The sequence below is a fragment of the Protopterus annectens genome, chromosome 1.part1 (genome assembly GCF_019279795.1).
Source record: "Protopterus annectens isolate FY-2018-M chromosome 1.part1, PAN1.0, whole genome shotgun sequence".
Classification (NCBI taxonomy): domain Eukaryota; kingdom Metazoa; phylum Chordata; order Ceratodontiformes; family Protopteridae; genus Protopterus; species Protopterus annectens.
In genome coordinates this window covers 389,851,869-389,876,731 of record NC_056726.1, presented here as the reverse complement: position 1 = coordinate 389,876,731, position 24,863 = coordinate 389,851,869, and the positions used below count along the sequence as shown (strand labels likewise).

General features: G+C 41.2%; 1 protein-coding gene across 2 annotated transcripts in view; it reads left to right on the top strand.

Annotated features, from left to right (window-relative positions):
* The window catches only part of MRTFA (myocardin related transcription factor A), a 2,407,897-nt gene that overhangs the window by 1,546,845 nt on the left and 836,189 nt on the right, over positions 1–24,863 (top strand). For both annotated transcript variants that reach the window (XM_044075412.1, XM_044075419.1), the window contains one exon: positions 13,301–13,554. In XM_044075412.1, the coding sequence (XP_043931347.1) occupies positions 13,301–13,554 (254 nt within the window). The remainder of the gene's footprint in view (positions 1–13,300; positions 13,555–24,863) is intronic.

The window sequence follows — 24,863 nt, the reverse complement described above, 5'->3', positions numbered from 1 at the left end:
TGTTGGCTCAGGTTGCTATGGCAGGGAATCCTCCTGTCCTGAGGGCCAGCCATCTGCCAAAAAGAAGGCCAAAAAATGTAGGTTTGCTATCCAGCCTCCCCGATACCTCTCTCTCGAGGATGGTGAAAGCTGAGAGGACACCCTGGTGGTTGCTTCAGATTCCTCTGTTGCAGTCCCACTGGAGGCCAGCCTGGAGTCTGTGCCTGAAGTTGAGGGGACCCTCGGTTGATTATATCCAAAGGACTGAGGGGGGATTCCTCGGATCTTAGAGAAGATTCCTACAACCATTATTGAATTTTGCCAGGGGTCTGACCCTCAGAGGGTGTTTCATGCAGACATCCTGTAGAAGAAACAAAAACAAAGCATATTTCCCTATTAAGGATCCCGAGGTGCATGGCAGGATTTCACCTAGGGTTTATTTAATTCCTTGATGGCCTTGAAGCCACCTTAAGGGTCTCTGTGCCTGCTTCTCCTTGGTCTTGCAATCCACTCGAGGCCTAGGGAATTGGACTCCTTGGATGAGGACCTGGATTCAGGGGGAGAATCTTTGATTTGCTCTTCCCAAATCCCTTGCCCCTTGAACTACAGTTCAGAAGAGGAGGACTCCATAAGTCCAGATTCCCCCCTGGAGGAACTCTCCTTTGGGGATACCATTGCCCTTATGATGGATTATGTTAAGTGAGATTGTTCCTGTAATGGATTATGTTAAGTGGGATTGTTCTCAAGTCTCTGAGATTCAGAAGAGATATTATGAGCTCCTACAGATAGTCTTTAAATATGTCTGCTCTGAGTAGAGGGAAAGGGCTTTAAGGTGATGTACATAAGGCAGTTTTTTGTATGCCTTGTATTCATTTTGGAAGGAAGCTCTGAGGTTGCTCTAATTGCTGCATATGTCTGGCCTGGTCAGGTACATACCAAATGGAGCCTTGCACTCTGATTGGTATGATAAGGCAAAGTACAGTGGGATATTAAACTCTTTGGACCTAAATGCTATGCCCTTACTTATAAATTGCCCAACATAAAATTATGCATTCCTTAGCATTGAGTTTAAGACCATGACTTTGGCACCATTTGGTAGTCAGTGAGTGATGGGCCTTCTTGATGAATGCTAGTGTCTGCATGAGGAGTTGATAATAACCCATGCGGTATTGTATCAAGACTTGGCCAGGTCAGGGTAAACTGTGTGCACAGTCTTGCCCTTATCCATTGCTTTGGTGACCCCTTCAAAAAAGTCCACAAGATTTAGTAGTCATGAGCTTCCCTTTAACAAAGTCAGATGGGTCCAGCATTTGCAGGTTACCTGTGTCCTCATTTATCATGTCCATAATGATTCTTTGCATGGTCTTACATATGAGGCTGTCAGACTTATGGGCATATAGTTAGCCGGGTAGGTGTTTGGACCGCCTTTGTGCAGGAAATGACTGCAGCCATCTTCAGTTCCGTAGGCACAGAACCTTACTCTAGGATCAAGATGAAAAGTGATTCAGGTGGATCAGAGAGGTCATGTTTCATGCCCTTTAGTAAGCATCCTGTGATGTTATTGGGGCCCATCAGTGCAGTGTTTTTGGCTTTGAAACGTGCATTGATGACCTGCTCCCTAGTAGTGATTGAGGTGATTGTGGTATTGTCAGTTCTTTCTTGGAATGTATACTAAGAATGTGCCAGATACACGAATAGTGATGCTCTTTGAAGAAATCATTAGAGGTTGTGTCTCAATGCTGCTTGCTAAAAATAGCAGCAGATCTGTTTCCATGAATAGTTTTCTTTCTTATAACATCTTTGAGAAATGCATTTTTTTAACATTCACACTTGAGTATTCTTGCTACATGGTAAAACTAAATGGTGTTTTTCATTAAATCAGCTGCCTGTGTGTGTTTATATACACACACACATCATATACATTTATATATATATATATATATATATATATATATATGTGTGTGTGTGTGTGTGTGTATATATATATATATATATATATATGTGTGTGTGTGTGTGTGTGTGTGTGTGTATATATATATATATATATATATGTGTGTGTGTATACAAGACTGAAAGCCTCAAATCTTGAAACTTCATAAGACTGAAAACTCAAAATACTGAATCTCAGAATACTGAAAACACAAAGAATACCAACACTTACTATATTCCAGCACAACTACATACAGAAACAAATAAAAGATAAACTGTTTACCACTTCTCCAAATATAAGAAGGGGGGCAAGCCCCCCTGCACCCCCCCATGTGAGGAGCTATCCCCCCCACACCCCTTACTACTTAAATATATCAAGTCCAAGATTGCACTCCACAGAACAAAATGGCAAACGTACCATTATGTGTTTCATGACTGCCTGTTGTTACCTTAGTCATGTTCCCTTCTAACTTGCTATTCTACAACATAACTCATGTTAGTGTAGTGAAGTGTGATCTCAGAGTTGATATATTTATGTAGCAAGGTATAGGGGGCTTAGACACCCACATGGGGGGTGCAGGGGGGCTTGCCCCCCTGTTTATACTTGAAGAAAAGTAATATGGTTTGTCTTTTGTTTGTTTCTGTATCTTGTTTTCAGTTTTTTGAGATTCAGTATTCTGAGATTTAGTCCTCTGAACTTTTACGATTTTGGTCTCAGTCTTTTGAAATTAAAGATTTTGGGCTTTCAGTTCTCTGAAGCGAATCCATCCATATATATATATATATATATATATATGTATATACACACACACACACACACACACATATATATATATATATATATATATATATACACATACATACATACACACACACATATATATATATATATATATATATATATATATACATACACACACACACACACACACACACACACACATATATATATATATATATGTATGTAAACAGGTCTACTTTAAAACATCTAAAACCCATAACATCTAATTTCATAACATTGAGACCATAACATCTAATTTCATCACATCTAACACTACATAGCATATATGTATGTGTGTGTATATATATATATATATATATATATATATATATATATATATATATATATATATATATATATATATATATATATATATATGGGTCAACTTTAAAACATCTAAAACCCATAACAACTAATTTCATAACATTGAGACCATAACATCTAAAACCCATAACAGAAACATAGTAAAAAGTGTGTTTGGTAGTTTTGTGTCATCATATGTGGAGGGGAATGTTATTTTCCTGTGATTTGTAGTGTTAGATGTGTAGATATATATATATATATATATATATATATATATATATATATATATATATATATATATATATATATATATATATATATATACATATATATACATATATATATATATATATATATATATATATATATATATGCACACATATATGCTGAATGGCGTATAGCAACAGTTATCCCACTCCACAAAGGGGGAGCCACCACTGATCCCGGGAACTCTTGCCCTATTAGCATGATGAGCCTGGTCTGCAAGGCCATGGAACGTATCATCATGAAACTTGTAAACAAAGACATTGTTAACCTCCAAACTCTGGATCCTACCCAGTTCGGGTTTGTGAAAGGCAGATCATGCCTCCTGAACCTGATCGTCTTCTTTGAGGCAGTCACCAAAGCTGTAGATGAGGGTAAGGTGGTTCACACAGCCTATCTTGACCTCGCCAAGGCTTTTGACACCATCCCCCATTCTGGAATTATAGTTAAACATATTAAACTCGCTATAAATCCCTACGTCACAAGATGGGTTGCCAACTGGCTCACTGACAGAACCTACACTGTAAAAGTTGCACACTCCAAATCTGACCTCAAACCAGTGACAAGTGGCATACCACAGGGTTCAGTCCTGGGACCTCTCCTGTTTGGTATCTACTTCTCTGAAGTACAGGCTAAAACAGAAGGCCTCTGGCTAACGAAGTTCGCAGATGACTGCAAACTAGGAGCCATAGTTGAGTCCCGAAATGATGTGGAAATCCTACAGTAAGGCTTTGCTGAGACCGATGCCTGGTGTCAGAGCCATGACATCAAGCTCAGTGCCAAAAAATGCATTGTCATCCCCTTCGGTGAAAACTCTGTACTCATAAACTACTACATAGACAGTCTACTTAACACCGAATGTGTGATGAGACCTTGGGACCCAGGTGGACAGTAGTCTGTCCTTTGATAGTCACATTGCCACAGTAGTCAGGAAGCTCTTCTACGTGGCATACCTCATCATAAAAGGGTTCTCATCCAGGAAAAAAGAGGTCATTGTTCCCCTCTACTTGACACTCATTAGACCCATTCTAGAGTACAACACCCCTTTGGAATGTACCTTACAAGACATTTGCAGCAGCTGGAAAGGCCACAGAAGTACCTCACCAATTGTTATGAATATAATGTGCCATATGGAAATAAGCACAATTAGAATGAGAACAACTAGAAAAACATCATATTATATTGTATGGGATAATTTACAAAATTTGTTAAAAAAATTCTAATTTCAATAGCACGGTATTTTAGTTTAATTAAATGATCTGATTGTAGTGGATGTCTTTGTAAATACTTTAGTTGTTTTGTTGAATATTATAATAATACCTATTTTTAATTACTTGTATAAAATTGTTATGATATTTCTCTTATATGTTAAAACAATAAACCTGTTTTGAAAAAAAAAAAAAAGTACCACCTCACCAAGAGGATTACTTGCCTCAAACAGATGCCCTACACTGACCATCACAAAAAACTCCAGCATTACTCCGTAGCATATCGCCTACTTCAAGGTGATCTCTGCCTAAAATATAAAGTTATGTCAAACCCAGAAATGTTGGACATGCTACACCTAAAGAAATTCCAATCCCACCAAGCTACATGCTCTAGGGACCTAAACCTTGTCACCACAATAAACAGGACATGCTGGAGGGATGTATTCCTGTCCCAGAGACTTCCCGTACTCTGGAACAGGCTACCCATCTATGTCAAACAAAGTTTTTCATTAGCACTCTTCACGAAAAATCTTGATGAGTGGATGGGAAATAGGAAATACACCCTGGGGATCACTTCTGTGTGTTTGCTCGACAGTGGCACAGGAATATAACTTTCTTGGGTGGCGTAAGCCAGGGAACCTTCTTGGCTAGGCTTACGTAGGCCTTTGGGCCGATAGCCTAGTACCTACCTATGAATATATATACACACACACACACACACACACACACACACACACACACACACACACACACACACATATACATCTGTTAATTTGATAATGACTTAAGTGAACTGTACCAGGGACCATTATCAGCTACTTCCAGGCCAGAGAAAGCACAGATATTGCAAGTGTTATAAGCCAGTACATAATAAACCCCACAAGTAGCATAATCCCAACATTTGCCCTCCCTCTAGTTATCATTGCTAATTGAGGTAGCTGCAGTGGATATAAAAAGTGTACACACCCCTGTTAAAATGCCAGGTTTTTGTGATATAAAGAAATGAGACCGCAATAAATCATTTCAAAACTTTTCCCACCTTTAATTTGACCTATAACCTGTACAATTCAATTGAGAAACAAATCTGTTAGGGGAAAAAATATAAAAAATAAAAAACGTACAATACGCTTGTTGCGTAATTGTGCTCACCCTTAAACTAATACATTGTTGAAGCACCTTTTGATTTAATTACAGCATTCAGTCTTCTTGGGTACACACCTGCAATCAATTAAAGAAACTGATTAACCCCAAGTAAAGTTCAGCTGTCCTAGTAGGATTTTCCTGACATTTACTCAGTTGCCTGCTACAGCAAAAGTCATGGTTTGCAGAGAGCTTGCAAAGCTTCAAAGGGATCTCATTGTTGAAAGGTATCAGTCAGGAGAAGGGTAAAAAAAAATTTCCACAGCATTGGATATACCATGGGACTCAGTGAAGACAGTCATCAAAAAGTGGCGTAAATATGGAGCAACAGTGATGTTGCAAAGAACTGGACATCCCTCCAAAATTGATGAAAAGACTAGACGAAAACTGGTCAGGGAGGCTGCCAAGAGACCTACAGCAACACTGAAGGAGCTGCAGGAATTTCTGGCAAGTACTGGTTGTGTACTACATGTGACAACAATCTCCCGTATTCTCTGTATGTCTAGACTATGGGGTAGGGTTGCAAGACGGAAGCCTTTTCTTACACAGAAAAACATCCAAGCCCAGCTAAAATTTGCAGTACAATACATCAAGTCTCCCAAAAGCATGTGGGAAAATGTGTTATTGTCTGATGAGACCACGGTTGAACTTTTTGGCCACAATTCCAAAAGGTACGTTTGGCGCAAAAACAACACTTCACATCACTAAAAGAACACCATCCCCACAGTGAAGCATGGTAGAGGCAGTATCCTTCAGATGGAACTGAGGTATTAGTCAAGGTGGAAGGAATTATGAGCAGTTCCAAATACCAGTCACTTTTGGCCCAAAACCTTCAGGCGTCTACTAGAAAGATGAAGAAGAATTTCACCTTTCGACATGACAGTGACCTAAAGCATACATCAAAATCAACAAAATAATGGCTTCACCAGAAGAAAATCTAAGTTTTGGAATGGCCCAACCAGAGCCCAGACCTAAATCCAATAGAAAATCTGTGGGGTGACCTGAAGAGGGCGGTGCACAAGAGTTGCCCTTTCAATCTGACAGATTTGGAGTGCTTTTGTAAGGAAGAGTGGGTAAATATTGCCAAGTCAAGATGAGCCATGCTGATAGACTCCTACCCAAGAAGACTGTTGCTGTAATTAAATCAAAAGGTGCTTCAACCAAGTATTAGTTTAAGGGTGTGCACACTTACGCAACCAGCTTATTGTATGTTTTTTATTTTTTTCCCCCTAACAGGTTTGTTTGTTTTTCAATTGAATTGTACAGGTTATAGGTCTAGAACTTAATTAGTTGTAGATTGACATTTTAGATGTTCACCGTGTTTTACTGCTGCATCATTACACTTGGGTTATCCTGCCATCAGGCGGTCCTGCAGTCTGCCAGAGTTCCAAAGTCTTGGTCCGGCGTCGGTTGCTGTCGCCTCCTCCCTGACGTCAATGCATCAGGGGTATATAAGAAGCAACCGGCACCTTTTTCTCCAGTCTTTCTTGCCGCGCGGTGCCCAAAGCAAAAGCAGTTCGCAAGTGTTGGTTGGCCAACTCCTGAGATATCAATTTCAATTTAGAGATCCGAAGTCTTCAATAAAGCTAAGTACCCTGTTGGGGAAACTTTTTCTTGCCTCAGTCCAATGTCAGTAAAAGTTAATAATTGTATTTCTTGTGGGAAGCAAATACCTCATAAGGATTTTCATTCTTACTTAGGCCCAGATCACAACGTCACTAGTTGCCGGTTTTGTGCTAGATTTAACAAACGCACTATTAAACGCTGGTTTGATTTTGCTCGCCATTACTTTGGCCGAAGATTTAATTATATCACGCGTCGGAACAACCGACGACCGGAATTCACAAAAAAATGCAAGGATAAGGACAGGCATCTTAGGCCCAAAACTGACGACAAAGCCTCTTCTAAGTCAGTCGCCGGTTCTCAGTGAGGTGTTTTCACAGCCCCTGACACCCGCTACCTCAGAGCCACAGGCTGCGACCGACTCCCATGTGGAGTTGCCTAGGCCTCTGGATACTCAAGGTGTTGGGCCTACGGAGACTAACCCTTCAGATGGGTCTGGAGCCGCTGAGCAGGCATCGGCTTCTGAGGGTGTTTTCAGACCTTCACAACTTACCATTGCATCTACAGCTAAGTCTAAAACAACATTAAAGACAAAGAAGCAAGTACAGTATTCAGCTGGACAGGCCTCCATGCCTAAAAAACAGATGCTCAAAATGGCAGACGACTTAATTACTCTGATCAAGGGTTCCCATCCCCCTCCTGATAAAAGGCCTAGGCAGGATACAGACTATGATTCCTCTGACCAGGTTTCAATATATTCTGATTCCTCTTCAAACCAGGGATACTCTTTACCCCCCCTATGAGGATTCTGATGCTGAAGAATCAATTCCTTCAGCCTCTCCTCCTGAGGATTACTCTTTTGGGGAAACTTTACATACCACGAGGGAGCATTTCCATTGGGAGGGCCAGGATTACTCAGAATCCAAGAAAAGGCTCAAGAGACTTTCTTTTATTGCCTCAGCACAGGCCCCTTGCTATTCCGCCAGTGTTGGATATTGTGGACGATGTGTTCTCAGAATCCAGTTTAAATCCAGATTCTTTACCCCCTGCTCCAGTCAAGCCAGACAGGTACTACAGAGTACCTGACTCTCACAAATTTCTTTATAAAACCCTGCTGCTGACCCAGAAACTATTTCCTCGGGTCCCAAAGGGGTAAAGGCCTCCACGGCTAAAAATCCAGTTCCCTCTGACAGGGACTCTAGAGCATTAGACAGGTGGGGGAAGAAAGTTTACACCTCTGCAACTTTAGCAGCAAGGGCTTTAAACTGCCAATTTCACATGCTTAAATATCAACAATATTTACTGTCTCAGTTAAAACAGAAAATGAGTACAAGTGCAGAACAACCTGATTTTAAGGAAATGCAGGATTTATTGCATGCAGCTGAACAAGTGGGAAAGCATACTTTGCAATGTGGTTTTGACTCATTAGAAGCTTATTGTAGAGCAGCAGTTTCAGGATCTGTGATTCGAAGGTATGCTTGGTTAAAGGAACAAAGCTTACCGGATCATGTTAAGGCAAAATTATTGGATGCTCCTTTACAGCAAGATATTTTATTTGGTGTTAAGGCAGAGGAGGTATTGAAGAAAATGGATGATAAGGCAAAATCTATGCAAACAGTGAAGGATTTCTTACAGGTACAGCCACCAAGATTTTGCAGGAATTGGCCTACAAAAAATTGGTCCTTCCCAGTGTCAGACAGGCCACAAAGGGGCAGACACAGACGCCCAAGAGGCAGATCTCAGCCCCAAGGCTCTTACAGACCATGACAGTGGGGTGCTTCAACTCCAAAAGGAAGTGAGGACAAGTCACATCCTTACAGGAAACGGTCTCAATGACTTTCCCTTTCCAATGCCAAGCTCTTCCCTTTTGGCAGCTCCCTTAGGGGGGAAACTAGCTCTTTTTTCACAAAACGGGCAAACAATCACCCAAGACAAATGGGTGCTAAATATTGTGTCTCAAGGTAACAGGTTCCACTTTCACACTTTACCAAGTCTAAAAGGTATGCCAGAACTGCCACACAGTCAATGGGCAGAGGCACAAAAACAAATTACAGCCCTCTTGGACATGAGAGCTATTCAAAAAGTACCACAGCAGGAACAAGGACAAGGATTTTACTCAAGACTCTTCCTGGTCCCCAGAAAGGACAAAGCCTGGAGACCCATACTAGACCTTTCCACTCTAAATACTTACCTGGATGTTCTGAAATTCAAAATGTTAACACTACAGCAGCTCCTTCCCATGTTGGGCAAGAAAGCTTGGCTTGTTACTTTGGACCTCAAAGAGGCATACCTGCATGTCCCTATTAGACAAAATTGCAGAAGATACCTCAGATTCATAGCTGGTTCAATGCACTACCAATTCTCTGCACTGCCCTTTGGCTTATCTACTGCACCCAGTGTCTTCACAAAGTGCCTGGCACCAGTAATTGCATTTTGCAGACAAAAAGGAATTCAAATATATCCATATCTGGACGACTGCCTCATTCAAGCGGAGAGCAAGGACATTCTTCTAAAGCATCTGGCGTTTGTTGCCTAGGGTACACAGTAAACAAAAAGAAGTCAAAACCAGTGCCCTCACAAGAGATAATATTCCTGGGTGCCAGCTTAAATACAACGGCCCAGATGGCTTATCTCACGCCAGACAAACAAGGACAGCTGATTCAGTATTTTCAAATGATGGCAACAAAGTCCCAACTCCCTGCATTAATAATTCTGCAGGACTTGGGATTCATGGTATCCTGCATTCTACTAATTCCATATGCCAGACTGCATATGAGGAAATTCAAATGGTACCTAAAAAGTGTTTGGAGTCAACACTCTCACAGCTTGGAAACAGTAATAACTCTAATTCCCTGCCTACAACAGGAGTTTCAATGGTGGGCACAGGCATGTCACCTCAACAAGGGTCAGCCTTTCACTCTTCCCACAGCCAAGCAGACTTTAACAACAGATGCTTCGGATTACGCCTGGGGAGCACACATGGCAGGAAAATGTATTCAGGGCAAATTGACCACAGACCAAATGCATCTTCATATCAATCCAAAAGAGATGTTGGCTGTACAAAATGCCCTAACAGCTTTCAAGGACCTTATGCATTCAGGACAATTATTATTAAAGACAGACAGCACCACAGTAATGTGGTACATAAACAAGCAAGGGGGCACTCATTCTTATCCCCTATGCAGGCAAGCCATGACCTTGTGGAACACAGCTATAACTTATCATGTTCATCTGCAAGCACAATTCCTGCCAGGAAAAAACAATACTCTGGCAGACGACCTAAGCAGAAACATCATGGATCCTCATGAGTGGAAATTATATCCACAAGTTTTCAGCATGATAATGCAAAAATAGGGGTGCCCGGACATAGATCGCTTTACCTCCCTACTGAATTGCCAGCTACAAAAATTCTGCACAAGGACTTATCACAAGCAAGCATGGAAAGTGGATGCTCTTTTGAACCACAAATGATTCTGATTGCTCCAGACTGGCCACGCCAGCATTGGTACCCAATCTTAAAGAACTTAACACAAGGCCCACCTTGGATTTTGCCTCAAATTCCACACCTTCTGACTCAACAAAACAATCCGATCCTGCACAGTCAGCTCAAAACCTTATCCCTGGCTGCATGGCAGAGCCATTAGCCAAACAGACAACACCTCTATCTAAAGCTGTTATGGATGTCATTTTGGAGGCCAGGAGGCCTAGCACCAGGAAATCTTACTCAGAAAAGTGGAAGAGATTCTGTGCCTGGAACCAGGCTCAAAGCCTTGACCCTCTTGTCCCTAACATTCCTCAGATACTACAATACTTAACTGAGATGCTGGACAAAGGACTATCCTTCTCATCCATTACGATCCACACTTCTGCCATTTTGGCTCATTATAACACAGATCCTCCTATTTTCTCTCATCCATTGCTAAAGCAGTACCTCAGAGGGGCTAAAAACATAAGACCGCCCCGGAGAGCACCAACTCCTACTTGGGATCTCAATATTGTCTTGGAAAAAACTCACTTTACCTCCTTTTGAGCCAGCCAATTCAGCAGAATTAAAATATATATCATGGAAAACTGCTCTGCTATTGGCAATAACCTCTGCACAAAGGGTCTCAGAACTACAGGCACTAATGACAGTGGAGCCTTTCATCATTTTTCACCAAGACAGGGTTTCCTTAAGAACAAACCCTTCATTTATGCCTAAGGTGGTATCCAGTGTGGCTCTTAACCAAACTATTCACTTGCCAACATTTTATCCAAATCCACAGAATAAGGGGGAGAGAATTCTACATTCTCTGGAAATACACAGGCAGTTACGCTTCTATTTGGACAAAACAAAAGCTTTCAGAAAAACTGAGTAATTGTTTGTATCTTATGCTGCAAGATCACAGGGAAAGGCTATTTCAAAGCAGACCATTTCAAAGTGGATAGGATACTGTATCCGGTTCTGCTACACACAGCATGGGAAACCTGTAACATCTAACATTAGACCACATTCCACCAGGGCAACTGCAACTTCTACTGCCTACCTTAGAGGAGTACCTACCAAAGACATTTTGGAAGCTGCAACTTGGAGTTCAGTGCACACCTTTACCAAGCATTATCACTTGCCTCTTTACTCCAGATCCAGAGCTGGCTTTGCTACTGCAGTGCTGCAGGGCCTCATAGCCACACCTAATCCTCTATAGAACCAGCCACCCTAACTCAGCTTTGGGATTCTACCCAAGTGTAATGACTCCAGCAGTGAAACACGATGAACATAGTACAGTTTTGTACCTACCATAAATGTAGATGTTCGAGTGTCTTCACTGCTGCAGTCCTGGTTACCCACCCACTGTCCCCTCTTTCTCAGCTTGGTCTTATCTATAACTTTCTACACTTTACTACCGATGTGGTGTATTTGCTGGTTATTGAAGGTTTTGTTTTTACCTTACTGTATGTTGTGTAAGCAATATGTATTGCCTATCTTTTTGGGGGCACCTGACATCTGGGGCAAGAAAAAACTGAAGAAAATGGCATCGGCTGCTTCTTATATACCCCTGACGCACTGACGTCAGGGAGGAGGCGACAGCAACCGATGCCGGACCAAGACTTTGGAACTCTGGCCGACTGCAGGATTGCCTGATGGCAGGATAACCCAAGTGTAATGACTGCAGCAGTGAAGACACTCGAACATCTACATTTATGGTAGGTACAAAACTGTACTTTTTCAGTATTGTAATCTTGACGAAGCAAGATGTAATAAGTTGTAGTAAATCTGTTTCTTAAGTCTAAACCTCTAAGTAACGTGTGCAGTGACACCAAAGCATGAAGGCAGAGATGAATTGTGTTATCAAAGGGGAAGAGGTTACTATATGAAGGATTATGAGAATGAATGAGTTACTGGGAAATGCTATGAACTGGACAGTAAAGAGGTGAATTTCATTGCACAGTGGAGGCCAGTAATCTACATGGAGAGTCTAAAGCATTATGGAAAAGTGAATATAATGTGAGCAGTGTGTTAAGGGAATTGGTCGACACACGTTAGAGAATTCTAAATGTAAACTTGGTATTGTTTGAAAGTAAGGTGGAGAATAAAATACAGTGAGTGAAGGATGAGAGCAAAATTTTGGAAAGTGTTTATTAGGGTTTAAAGACAAAGTCAGAATATGGATTTCACTCAGTTGCTGACAGCGTGCCATTTTTGTTTGTTAAATTTTTATTGTTCTTTTATTACTTTGTTTATTTTATCTGTTGTGCATAAGCAGTGGTTATGTAACAAACACGACTTGCTTTTGTTGTGTATTTGATCACACACGTTTATTTCAGAGCAAGCACGCTACCTCATTTTCTAAATGGGTTGACTGGCTAATGCTTTCCTTATTTTACTTAAATCTGATTTTAGCTGTGCACCATAATTGGATTGACAAGAACATGTGGTGGTCACCATTCTTTTGAAAAAACTTTTTGTGGGTTTTTACACCTTAAGAATGTAATTTGTTTGATTTAAAGGAAACGTGTTCAAAATGTTAGTAAAATGCGAAAAATGTGGTGTAAACTGTACATGGTGCATTATAAGACTAGTAGTGAAAAGGAAGAATCTTGATTTTTTTTTTCTTTCTTCTTTCTGTACCTCTCCCCTTGTATTCCCTTTTAGCAAAGCCAGCCAAAGTCCAGTAGTGACAAATCACAACGAAGTAAGAAGGCAAAAGATTCCAAACCCAAGGTGAAGAAGTTGAAGTACCATCAGTACATTCCCCCTGATCAGAAGCAGGAAAAAGGTGTATCACTAATGGACTCATCATATGCTAAAATATTGCAGCAGCAACAGCTGTTCTTGCAGTTGCAGATCCTCAGTCAGCAGCAGCATCATCATTATAACTACCAGACCATTCTGCCTGCACCTCCAAAGTAGGAAGGCCTTCTTGCATTTTTTTTTTTTTTGCTTTTATAGTGTTTCCCTGTTTCTTGATGGGCTTTTTAAACAATCTTGACAGTGTGTTTTCCTACTGTTTGATCTTTTATTTCTTTAAGAAGAAACTGTTTTGACTACACAGCTGCATGATGCAGATGTCATTAGGTTAATTTGTCAAAGTGAAGAGAGAGCGCTTGTATTAAGATACAGGATAAGAAAAGGAGTAAAAATTTGCACTCGGATGTCACTGCTGTAAGTTCTGAGAAGTGCAGATCACTGTGGTGGTACATCTTATGCCATCTTTCCTTGTAGCTCAGATTTGGGATAGACTGCCTGCTAATAGAAATTGCAGATGTTCTTCATATTGATCACTGCTGCTGTAGCCAACTCATTAGCATAGGATATAACAGCTGGCCAACTTCCAAAGCTTCAGGGCACTTCCACATGTCCAAATTGCTAGTTAGCTTGAGTTGAGCTGTCTAAAAAGACTAATTTGGGCATCAAGCACTTTCATAGCTTTTCTAACACAGAGAAGAGTGCTCCTTTGCAGGCTTTTCAAGGATCAACAGTTAGCTAATACTCTTCCATTGCTGGGCAGTTAAGTTACCTTCGTGGGGGGGGGGGGGGGTTACATTACCTTTTTGTTTAAACATTTTGTAAAAAGAGAGTATTTTAATGCTATGGAAAAGTGTTTTATTGACGGTCACATTACTTTTATGCAATTTTAAACAGAAGCACTTTTTTTTACTTTTGTGGTTAAAAATTGTGGAAAACTACTTTTTCTGTTGAGAAACTTGTTTGGGTCAGATAATGTTTTTTTTACTGTGTTGTGTGTGAGAAAAAAGTTACTTTTTTGCATCTTTTCCATTTTACTGAGTACTGCTGCTAAGCTTTCCCTGGAAACATGCATCACTCTTGGCTTGACCATGAAACTGCCAGACCCTCTGGCAGACCATCTTTCAGCCACAAAAATAAAAATTTAACTAATCAGTCTTTGCCAGTCAGCCACAGTTGGGTAACTCTGCTGTTGTCAAAGTTAGTTGTGCAGACCACTGGTGTTGTCTATACAGCCACCATGCACCGGAGGTTAGCCACGTCCTCTGCAACTGTTGATTCTTTCAGTGGGCCAGGGATTTCCACTTTGTCTGTCATGTGCCCTTGCTTAGCCAGAATGGTGTCCCCATCCCTAGGGAAGTTGTAGCTACCATTAATAAACCTATTTGCCCCAAATTTTCTGTCAGAAAGAAATAGTAAACTGAAATGCATCTTTTCTTGCACAAGTTACCTTGAATAGAAGGAGTTTAGGTTTGACGCTGGGTCTTGTATAGACTTCCGACACTTCTTATAAGGTGGTCTCTGTTAAAAGAAAAAGGGATTCTGGTCTTCCTTTAGAGATGCAAGGTTCTGAATCTGAGTAAGAATAGTAGGGGTCAGATACATTTTTTTCTTCTGAGATGCCTGATTCGGACTCTGAGAGTGTAGTATCTGAATCTCTATGTGAGGGATTATCTTTCTCTGAGACTGTTTCCAGAATGTAGCAGTGTTTTCAGTGGGAAAATACTGAGGTTTCTCAGCCACTCAAACTAGTATCAGTTGTTACATCTGGAATTCCCAGAACCTTCACCCCCCCCCCCCCCCAAGTGCTGTCAGCATTGGAGTATGTGTTTGTCAAAGGTTTCCAGCCAGCCTGCTGCAGCCAAAAAAGCAGATAGTGTACAGAGTTCCTCAGCATCTCAAGTATTTATACATTCATCCATACCTCTCAACTGTCCAGATATTTGCAGAATGTGCAGATATTTGGTCTGTTCCCCATAAAATTTGTATATTTTGGCAAATCACTGGGATGATCTTTGGAGTGAAGTCACTAAACTACATGCATTAGAGTTTCAGACTTCATATTCTTCAGAAAAAATGCATGCTTAGACAAATCATGTTATTCTGTCAGCTGTCTTAAGTTTATAAGAGCAGTATTTAAAATCTGTCCTTATTTTTGGGCCTTTGCCCCCCTCCCCCTGCAATTTTTTCAGACTTTGTCCAGAATTTTTGCACTAAGAGGTTGAGAGGTATGCATGCATTCATCCCAGATCTGAACCAGCAGTTGTAGCTTTTGTTGTTCTAGCTGCTATAAAACATTTTGTTAATTCTTATCCTTATCTTTTTAACAATGATGGTAAAGCTATTGATAAGATTGGGAAAAGTATATGCTTCTGCAACTTTAATTTTTAGAATTTTGAATTGTCGGGTTCATCTTTTAATTTGTTCTGATTAATTGTGAAAGTATATTGTTTTATCTACAGTTCCCTCTTGTGAAGAAAAAATCTGCTTTGAGTGGTTTTAGCTTCATCTATTTCTCAAGTCACTAGTCATTAAAGTGTCTATAACACTATGTAGATACATTAGCCAAGGCTTCTTGTTAGTGGTAATATGTTGAGGAGGTTTGCCTTTCTGCATTCTCAAAACCTTTCAGAAGACGTTAAGAATGAAATTTTGAATTCTTCTTTGGATAGCGAGAATGTTTGTACCCTTTTCTGTAGAGGTTATCAAAAAATATAACATGATAAGCTTATTCAGGGAATCTTTGATTTTTCAGCCTACTGTCTCTAAATTTTCCAGGGGATTTTCTGCTCCCTCATTCAATTTTGGCAAGAACCAAAATGAACAATGTCAAAAGAACACTGGTAATCAGACATTAAAAGGCAATGGCAGGAGGTTCCAAAAAGAAAGCAGGACCCTCCTCCCAACCAAGGACAGTCAAATAAGTTAGAATGACTATGTAAGAGACCGTGTCTGCCCCTCTCACCCTGGCAGTTCCTTATCCCTACTAGAAAGGCTGAATATCCATTTCATTCTTTGACAAAAGACGGTTTCAGACGAATGGGTTTTGAGGTTGAAATACCAGTGGAAAGCAACTCATCCTTTCCAGGGCATTCCTTCACATCCACCAGACCAAATTCTTCCATTTCCTTTTGACCTATACCACATGCTGTCACAGGGGATAATAGAAGCCCTTCTTCCTTTCCAGTTTGGAAAATAATTTTATTCAAAGATGTTTTTAATGCCAAAGAAGGAAAATGCCTGGTGGCCCATTATGGTTCTTTCTTTCCTAAACCACTATGTGGTGCTGCCTAAGATGTTTTTCCTTATCACTGCTGCAGTATTCCTTACTAAAGGAATTTTCTGCCAAGGATAGATGTCTGGCCAGCATTCCAAAGCCTTGGCTCCTTCCAAGCACCATACATCAGACTTATAAGGAACATAAGTAATGTACAAGCATCTAATAACCAGAACTTCATTGCCGCCAGTCCGAGCACTATTATATTTCAATTTGCAGTAGTATGTCATGTAGATACAGCTCCCGAGCCTTCAAAGTTTAATTCCCCATTGAGGTGTTTTCCTTCCTTTTTTCTATTGGTTGTATTGGCATTTATTTGTCATCTAGGATGGGAAAATGAGTGTGGGAGGCTGATTCCCCATAGAGACATAGTAAGTTCCTTTTTTCTTGGTGCTGCCCAAGATCATACACAGTTTGAGAGTTGTCAGGCCTTTAATACCAAACACCTTGTGCAGCTGTCTGTCTTCACTTTGTCTGTTGAGAAAACCATCGAATGAAGCTTCTGGCTGAGAATTCCATAACTTTTGAATCCTCCCTCCCTGATAATCAGCCGACATTGAAGAAGAAATCAAAACAAGTTCTGATTCTTCTGCTGTCCGTTCTCCGCTGGACATCATCTTTGGTTCATGAGACCCTAAGGACTGTCCTTTTCTTCCAACATCTCCCTTTGTCAGGACCCAGTCAGTGAATGACCTGGGGCTGCCTACCTGCATGTCCACTGAGACTGTGCCTATATCTGCTTTAAATGAAAGAGGTGGGAACTGTGTTTAATTATTTTGGAGGGGCCTAGGGGGGATCTCCATTTTCTTGTTAGGGAGGAAGTCCCGGTTTCACTTATTGAAGTGAAGTATGGGTCTGATCCTCCCAAGTTTGTTATGGTTGATGTTCCTTTGAAAAAGAAACAGAAAACCAGACAGTGTGTTGCTCCTGTAGCTAAGGACCCACACAGATTGTGGCAGGATGTCATTCCAGGTCTTTTCAAGGTCCTTATGACTTTGAAGCTCCATCAGGGGTTTCTTTACCTTCCTCTAGCCCCTGGTTCTCTACTCCTCCTAAAAGACCCAGAGATTCTGGTTCATCTGAGGAGGAGGAAAAGGTGGATTTAGATTCTGGAGCAGAGTCATTGGCTTACTCCTGTCAGATTCATTCCTTTTTGGCTCTGGGGTCAAAGGAAGAAAATTCCCTTTCCCTGATTCCCCCATCGAAGAGTTTTCTTTTGGGCACACTGTCGTCTACATGATGGAACATTTTAAATGGGATTATTCCCAGATTTCTGATATTGAGAAAAATTATTATGACCTTTTGCAGATCGATTCCCCTTGGACTTCAGCAATTCCTCTTGTTCTGGGTGCTCTTTTGACCACATTTTCTTCTGCCTCACGGCTCCTCTCCTGACTCACAGCTCCAAAGAAGCTTGTCCAGTTATTTAAAGTTCCTGAAGCCCAGAAATGTTTTATATAAAAGTCCTTTTGACTCTGCGGTGATTTCCCTGGCCACTGACAAGTCTTCTAAGTTGGCTGTTCTCTTCCAGACTTTTGCCCTTTGACAAGGACAGTCATGTTGTGGACAGGTGTAGGAAAAAGTTTATACCTCTGCCACATTAGCTTTCTGAACCATAAACTACCAGACCCATATTAGGAGATATGCCCTGACCTTTATTTCTCATCTTGGGGTTGTTGTTTCTGATTTGCCATATTCAGGAGGTATGTCCTCTGCTATTTCTCTTTTCAGCTGTGCTTACCAAGTAGCGGTTCCCTATCAGAAGCCTGAAACACTATAAGCTTGAAAATCAAAATCCTGAAACCAAAAGCCTGAAAATTCAAAATCCCGAAACTCAAAATCCTGAAAACACAAAATGGACATACTGACGTCATTGTGGCTTTGCTATTGTTAGCCCTGTGGTGTTAGGTCATGCATTGGGTTCAGGTGAGTGTGCGGTTGGTTTTATGTTAGGGTTAGGGCGCAGGTTAGGCATGTATGCAATAGTGACAAATATTGGGGTTAGGGGCGGTTTAAGTGAGTTAGGGTTAGGGCACGGGTCAGGTGAGTGTGCGATATTGACGGACCTTAGGGTTAGGGTTACGGTCAGGGTCAGTTGGTAGATATTAGTGTCTTTATAGTGACATATTGGCATTATTTGTGTTTTCAGGATTTTGAGTTTCAGGATTTTGGGTTTTCGGGATTTTGAATTTTCAGGCTTTTGGTTTCAGGATTTTGATTTTCAAGCTTATAGTGTTTCAGGCTTCTGATAGGGAACCCAAGTAGCTTGTTAGTATATAATGTAGTTATGATGCTGCTGATGCTTCCTCTAGGGCAGCTGTTCAGGGTTGGTTATGAGGAGATGTTCCTGGTTACAGCTTTGGTCTCTTTCTGAAGACATTAAGGCTAAGTTGCTGCGCTATCCTTTGGATGACCAAAATCATTTTGGCTATACAGCAGCTGAGCTTGTCAAGGGGAAGGTCATGCAAGATCTTAGGCAGATCTTTCTTTTCTGTTCCTAAATTTTAGAGGAATTACACTCTAAGTCTTCCTTTGCGAGGAGGCAACCAAAACAGCCTGTCAGGACTAAGATGCCTTCCAAAAGGGTTTTTCCTGGCAAGCCTTTTTGTGGTTCTAAGGGTCAAAAAACTTGTTTTCTTGACATATCTGTTTCCATTTGACAGTCATCCTCTTTCCCCTCAGGCTGACTGTGTCGCTTCAAGTTTGGCAACAAATAACCACAGATTTGTAGGTCCTTTCTCTAATTCAAAACTGGTATTTTATGATTTACAAGACCGCCCCTTCCCTTTTCAGGCATTGCCAGGTTCCTCACTTTCCATAGCTTCAAGGAACCGTTCAGCCAGTTCCACCCTCTCAGAAGGGCTAAAAGGTTTTATTCCAGAATGTCCCCAGTTCCTAGGAAGAAGGGTTCTTGGAGGCCCATTCTGGATATTTCTTTTCTGAAGTGCCCTCTTTCAAGATGTAGACTCTCCAGTATCTGTTTTCCCTGTTGCTTTCCTGGTGTCTGTGGATCTGAAGGATGCCTACCTTTACTGTCCTATTCATCCTTTTTATAAGGAAATGTTTACATTTCTCTGCTTCTTCCTCACATAGTTCTGTGCTTTGTCTTTGGGTCTTTCCACAGCTCCAAGAGTTTTTAGCAAGTCTCTGGCACTAGTAGTAGCCTTTTGCAGACTTCAGCTTTTCCCCTTATTTGGATGACTTGCTGATTCAAGCCTCCTCTCAGCATCACCTTCCAGATCTCGAATACACCATGCTTCTCTGCAGTGTGGGGTAACTCTAAATCTCAAAAGGTCTGTTCTCAAGAATTAAGTTGTTCTGCGTTGCAGGATTCAGAACGTGCCAGTGATGGTCTTGCTTCCTCCTGCCAAGGTCCTTTCCTTGACTGCTTGTTTTCTCTTCCACTGTGGGAGAGTTTCTTAGAGCTCTGTGGTTCATGGCAGCCACCGTTTCTATGATTCCTTTTGCCGTGCTCCAAATAGGGAGGTTTCAGTGGTGACTCAGAGCTATTTGGCTTCAACACTGCCATCTTCTTGATTATCTTATTCCTCTCTTGCCTCATACTCTAGTTCCTCTTGTGGATTCAGCAGATTTTTATGAATCCAGACCAAGCCTTTTCAAGTCCCTCTTCCCAGTCAGGACCTGTACATTGATACTTCCAATCAGGGTTGGAGAGATTCTTCCAACAACATCAAGGTACATGGAGGATAGTCTCTCCTGCAACAAGTGGACCACATCAATATAAAAACTATGAGAGTTCAGATTTCTGGCTCTTCATGCATTGTACCCTCTTTGGGAACCAGGCCCTTTGAGAATTTTCAGACACCACAGTTATGTGGTACATAAACAAGCAAAGTGTCACAAAAATCTTAACTTTCTTTGCAGGTTAGCTTCTTTTTTTCAGTCAGTTATCAACTCACTCTTCAGGCAGTTTACATTCCCTCCCAGAACACATTCTCATGGCAGACAATCTGAGTGTGTCTAGAGCAGATGATCTTGAGTGGATGCTTCACAGAGAGGTTTTTATGGACATAGTATATTGGTGGGGTATTCCTCAAGTAGATATTTTTGCCTCCCCACTGAAAGGCATCTCCCCCAATTCTGTTAGAGTGCCAAGTCCTCTAGCATGGAAAGTAGATGCCAGTTCCTTTTCTTGGAAGGGGATGTTTCTTTGTGCTTACCTTCCTCTTCCTTGGTGGGCAAAAGTCCTGTACAAAATCACGTGGGACAGGCCCAAGATCTTGCTGGTCACTCCCTTTTGGCCTAGACAGCACTTGCCTCCCCATTCTTTTTCATCTGGCCAGGCACAGTCGACACAAGTTACCTCACAGGCTGGATCTTGTCACAAAGTGCAAGGTGTTTGTAATTCGCCCTCATTTACTCATCCTATGGTTGACTCTGAGTGACAGGGTTTTATAGGTTCATAGGTGTTTGCTAGGCTAACGACCACAAGAGGCTTTTTAAGCCTAGCCATGCATCCCAAATCTCTGACAAGTTTTGATACCCTTGCATGTACGCATGTTCCTGGAAGATGAACCGTTTACAGGTTACCTGTCCCCATTAGAGACATTGGTGCCAAACCAGGGATGAAATTCTGGTTTCCCATCCAGTTGTCCAAGTTGCACTTGAATTGGGTTAGGGAGGAACTCTGCTTCACATGGATGGGGGAGCCTGTTCCATAGACGGGATAATCCCTGGGATACATGCCTATCTCTGCAGCAGGTCCTGTTTATACCACAGGCAAGGTTTAAATCTTTAGAACGGGTAGTTCTGGTGCTGGTTTGTTTTGTGGATATGCAGGAGGTCCATCAGAGTGGGGTCTGACAGTGCCCTGTATGCCAGACATAGATCTCCACTCAAAACCTTTAGGAGACAGAATACAGGGGTGGGGCCTTGAGTCAGTCTGCATAGGACATTTTACTTATGTCCTGTATTCTTTTAGTGAGGAACCTCTGTGGACATTGCAGTTTTTGGATATGCCTGGTTAGGTACATACCAAAGGGGGCACTGTACTCAATGATAGGTTTGATGAATGCTGAATACAGTGGAACAGTGACTTCCTTGGACTTAGATGCCATACCTTTGTTTGTAAGTTGTGCAACATAAAATTATTTCATCACCACTGTAGACACGTGATGGTCAAAGGCTAGATTACTATATATGTGTGTCCCTAAAGTCCTGACTACTGGGTCAACTCTAAGAGGTGTGTTGTCAATATGATAGTTACCAGAGATGGATGACTTCCCAAAGGCTACTATTATACATTTCTTGGCATTTAGTTTTAGTCCATGGCTCTGACACCAGTTGTTTGTCTGTGTCAGCCCCTCTTGGAGAACATTTGTGTCAGTGTGAGATTCAATGACCGCTCCTAATTTGCTATCATCTGCAAATTTAGTCAGCCAGAGACCACTGACATTGACCTTGACTTCTGAGAAGTAAATGCCAAAAAGGAGGGGTCCAAGGGATTGATCCTTGAGGACTCCACTTGTGACTGACCTTTTTGTAGATTGATTTTAGACACCAGTTCTATGTGGATATGCTTCTGGTTTTGTAGGAGGCCAAAAAATGCAGTACTAGAAAATCATATTTAATTAAATGGAAGGGATTTTCTGCTTAGTGTACAACTCATGCCCCTCATTTTGTGTATGTTTCTGTGGTGCTTTCTTATTCCTGTAAGCTGCTGAATTCCTGCTTGGCATACTCTTCTGTTAAATTTCATTTGTCAGACATTTCTGCCTTTGTGCTTTTAAATTTACCACTAACTTCTAATTTTTTAAAGGAGTCCTTCATGTTAAGCATTCAAGAAAGCCTATTTCCCTTCCTTGAGACCTTAATTTTCTTCTTGAAAATTTGACTTCACCTTCTTTTAAGCCTGTAGAATCCTCCTCTTAAAGCATTGTACTTGGAAAACTGTGTTGCTTGTATCCCTTACTTCTGCCAAACGTGTTTCAGAACTTGAGGCACTCGTGGTAGTTCCCCCTCTTTTTTGGTTTTCCACAGGAACAGAGTTTGTTTGTATTAATTGTTTTGCACCCAATGTGGTTAATAATTTGCCTATAAGTCAGACTATTTGTCTTCCTTCCTTTGTTTCCCTCCTTCACAGAATGATAGTGAGAGGAGAATTCATACTTGGATAGCCCTGGTATTACCTTGACAAGACTAAAGGTATAAGGAAATCTGGGTAACTTTTTTGTTTCGTTTCATTCCAAGAAATTGGGTTTAGCTGTTTCTAAGCAAACCATCTACTTTTGGATTTTGAAGGCCATTTCTTTTTGCTATTCTTTTCATGGTAAGCAGCTTTCTTCTCTCTGTGCTCACTCCACCAAGGTGATGGCCTCTTCTGGTGCTTTTTTCAGGGTTCTGGATGCTAAATCCATTTTGGAAGCTGATACTTTGTCTTCTGTACACACCTTTACTAAAAAATCTAAGCTGGATGTGATTTCTAGGACCAGAGCTGGTTTTGTCAGGGCCATCCTACATGGGTTATTGGGCTTATTTGTGGCTTCCTCCTCCTGTCCTCTCCAACAGCTTTTGTCCACTCCCTTTAGTAAGGAGTACTGCAGTAGAGAATAGGGAAGGAACATATTACAGTTGGCTAAGATCTTAGCATAACAGTAGATGTTCTACTTCCCACTGTTACAGTATTCTGTCCTTCCGTTCTACCCTTGTTCTGCTGTGTTTTTCTGTCTGGCTGTGAGAGGTCCTTCTTCCCTTTCTTGATAAACTTGTACTTGCTGTGCTTAAGTTTTCCTGGGGCAGTTCAGTTCTGGGAATAGGAGTTCTTGCATCACTTATGTACCTTATGCCTTACACATCAGACATACGATGTTTGGAAGGAGTTAAGGCTTTGGTATGTTGGCCAGACATTTGGCCATCCTTGGCAGGATATCCCTTTAGTAAGGAAAACTGCAACAGTGAGGTGTAAGAAATCTACTGTTATGGTAAGGTCTTACACAGCTGTACTTACAAAATGCTTTCACTCCCACACCCTCTTAACTCTTCTTCCTCATGTGATTTTTTTTTTTTTTTTCAGCAACCTCAGGTTTAAAAGATGCTTATCACATTCCTAGTCATCCAGATATCAGGCATTTCTTAGTGTTTTGTGTGTCTGGATCTCATTATTATCTAATCAGTTATCTGTCTTAGCCTTTGGGCTATCCACTGTTCCAAGACTGTTTACAAAGTGTTTAGCTCCTGTCATAACCCATTGCAGGCTACAAGGTGCCTGCAATTTTCCATATTTAGACAACTTGCTTATCTTTGCAGAGTCTTTTTCAAAGTGTCATGTATCTCTCAGTTGTGTGAGATATGTCCTACACAGGCTAGGTTCGAAGAGCATTCTTCATGTCATTTATGACTCCACACTGGATTGTGTTCCTGGATTGTCTGCTAGACACCTCAGTACAGAGAGATTTTCTTCCAAAGCAAAACAAATGTTCCATATTTAGATCTGTTCCAGGGGTTTCCCACTCAGACTTTGGTCGCTGCGAGGGATTACTTCAGGATTCTGACTCTCATACCTCTTGCAAGACTCCACATGAGAAAGATAAATAGTATCTGAAGGCTAACACAAAACCAGGAAAAGTAGGAGACCAAACAGCAATCCAAAACAGCTGTGAGCACAGATGATAAAATTGTGAACAATGTGTTCACAGTTGTTTTGTCATCTACTTCAATATATATTCTGTGTTTTTTATTATTTGTGCATGTTCTATATTCAAGAAAAGGAACTACAGTACTTGGAGTGGACTTACCTTCTTCAGCAAGTGTCTTGGATTGTTGTCTAGTATCTGAAGGCTCTCTGATCCCAGCACAAACACCCTTTATCTTTTCAAACTCCACTTCTAGGATTTGTGAGAAGAGAAATCACTTGATGGAGACATTAATATCCTTGAATCCAGGTCTCCCTTCCAGCTCCAAAGCAGTCAGTCAGCACACACCTCAGACTTTGCTTGGGGAGCAGTATCAAGGGAGATAAACGTGCAAGGTACCTGGGGCAACAAAGACAAATCAGAGCATATAACCATCAAATGGATACTTGCTGTTATCAAGACACGCAACTTTCTGAATCATCTTTGGTTCCCAGGACCTTTTCAAGTGGGGACAGACAGTACCACAGGGATGTGGTACATAAGCAAGAAGGGAACCAGATCTTACCTCCTATGCTGACTATCTAGCTATGTTAGCATGGCG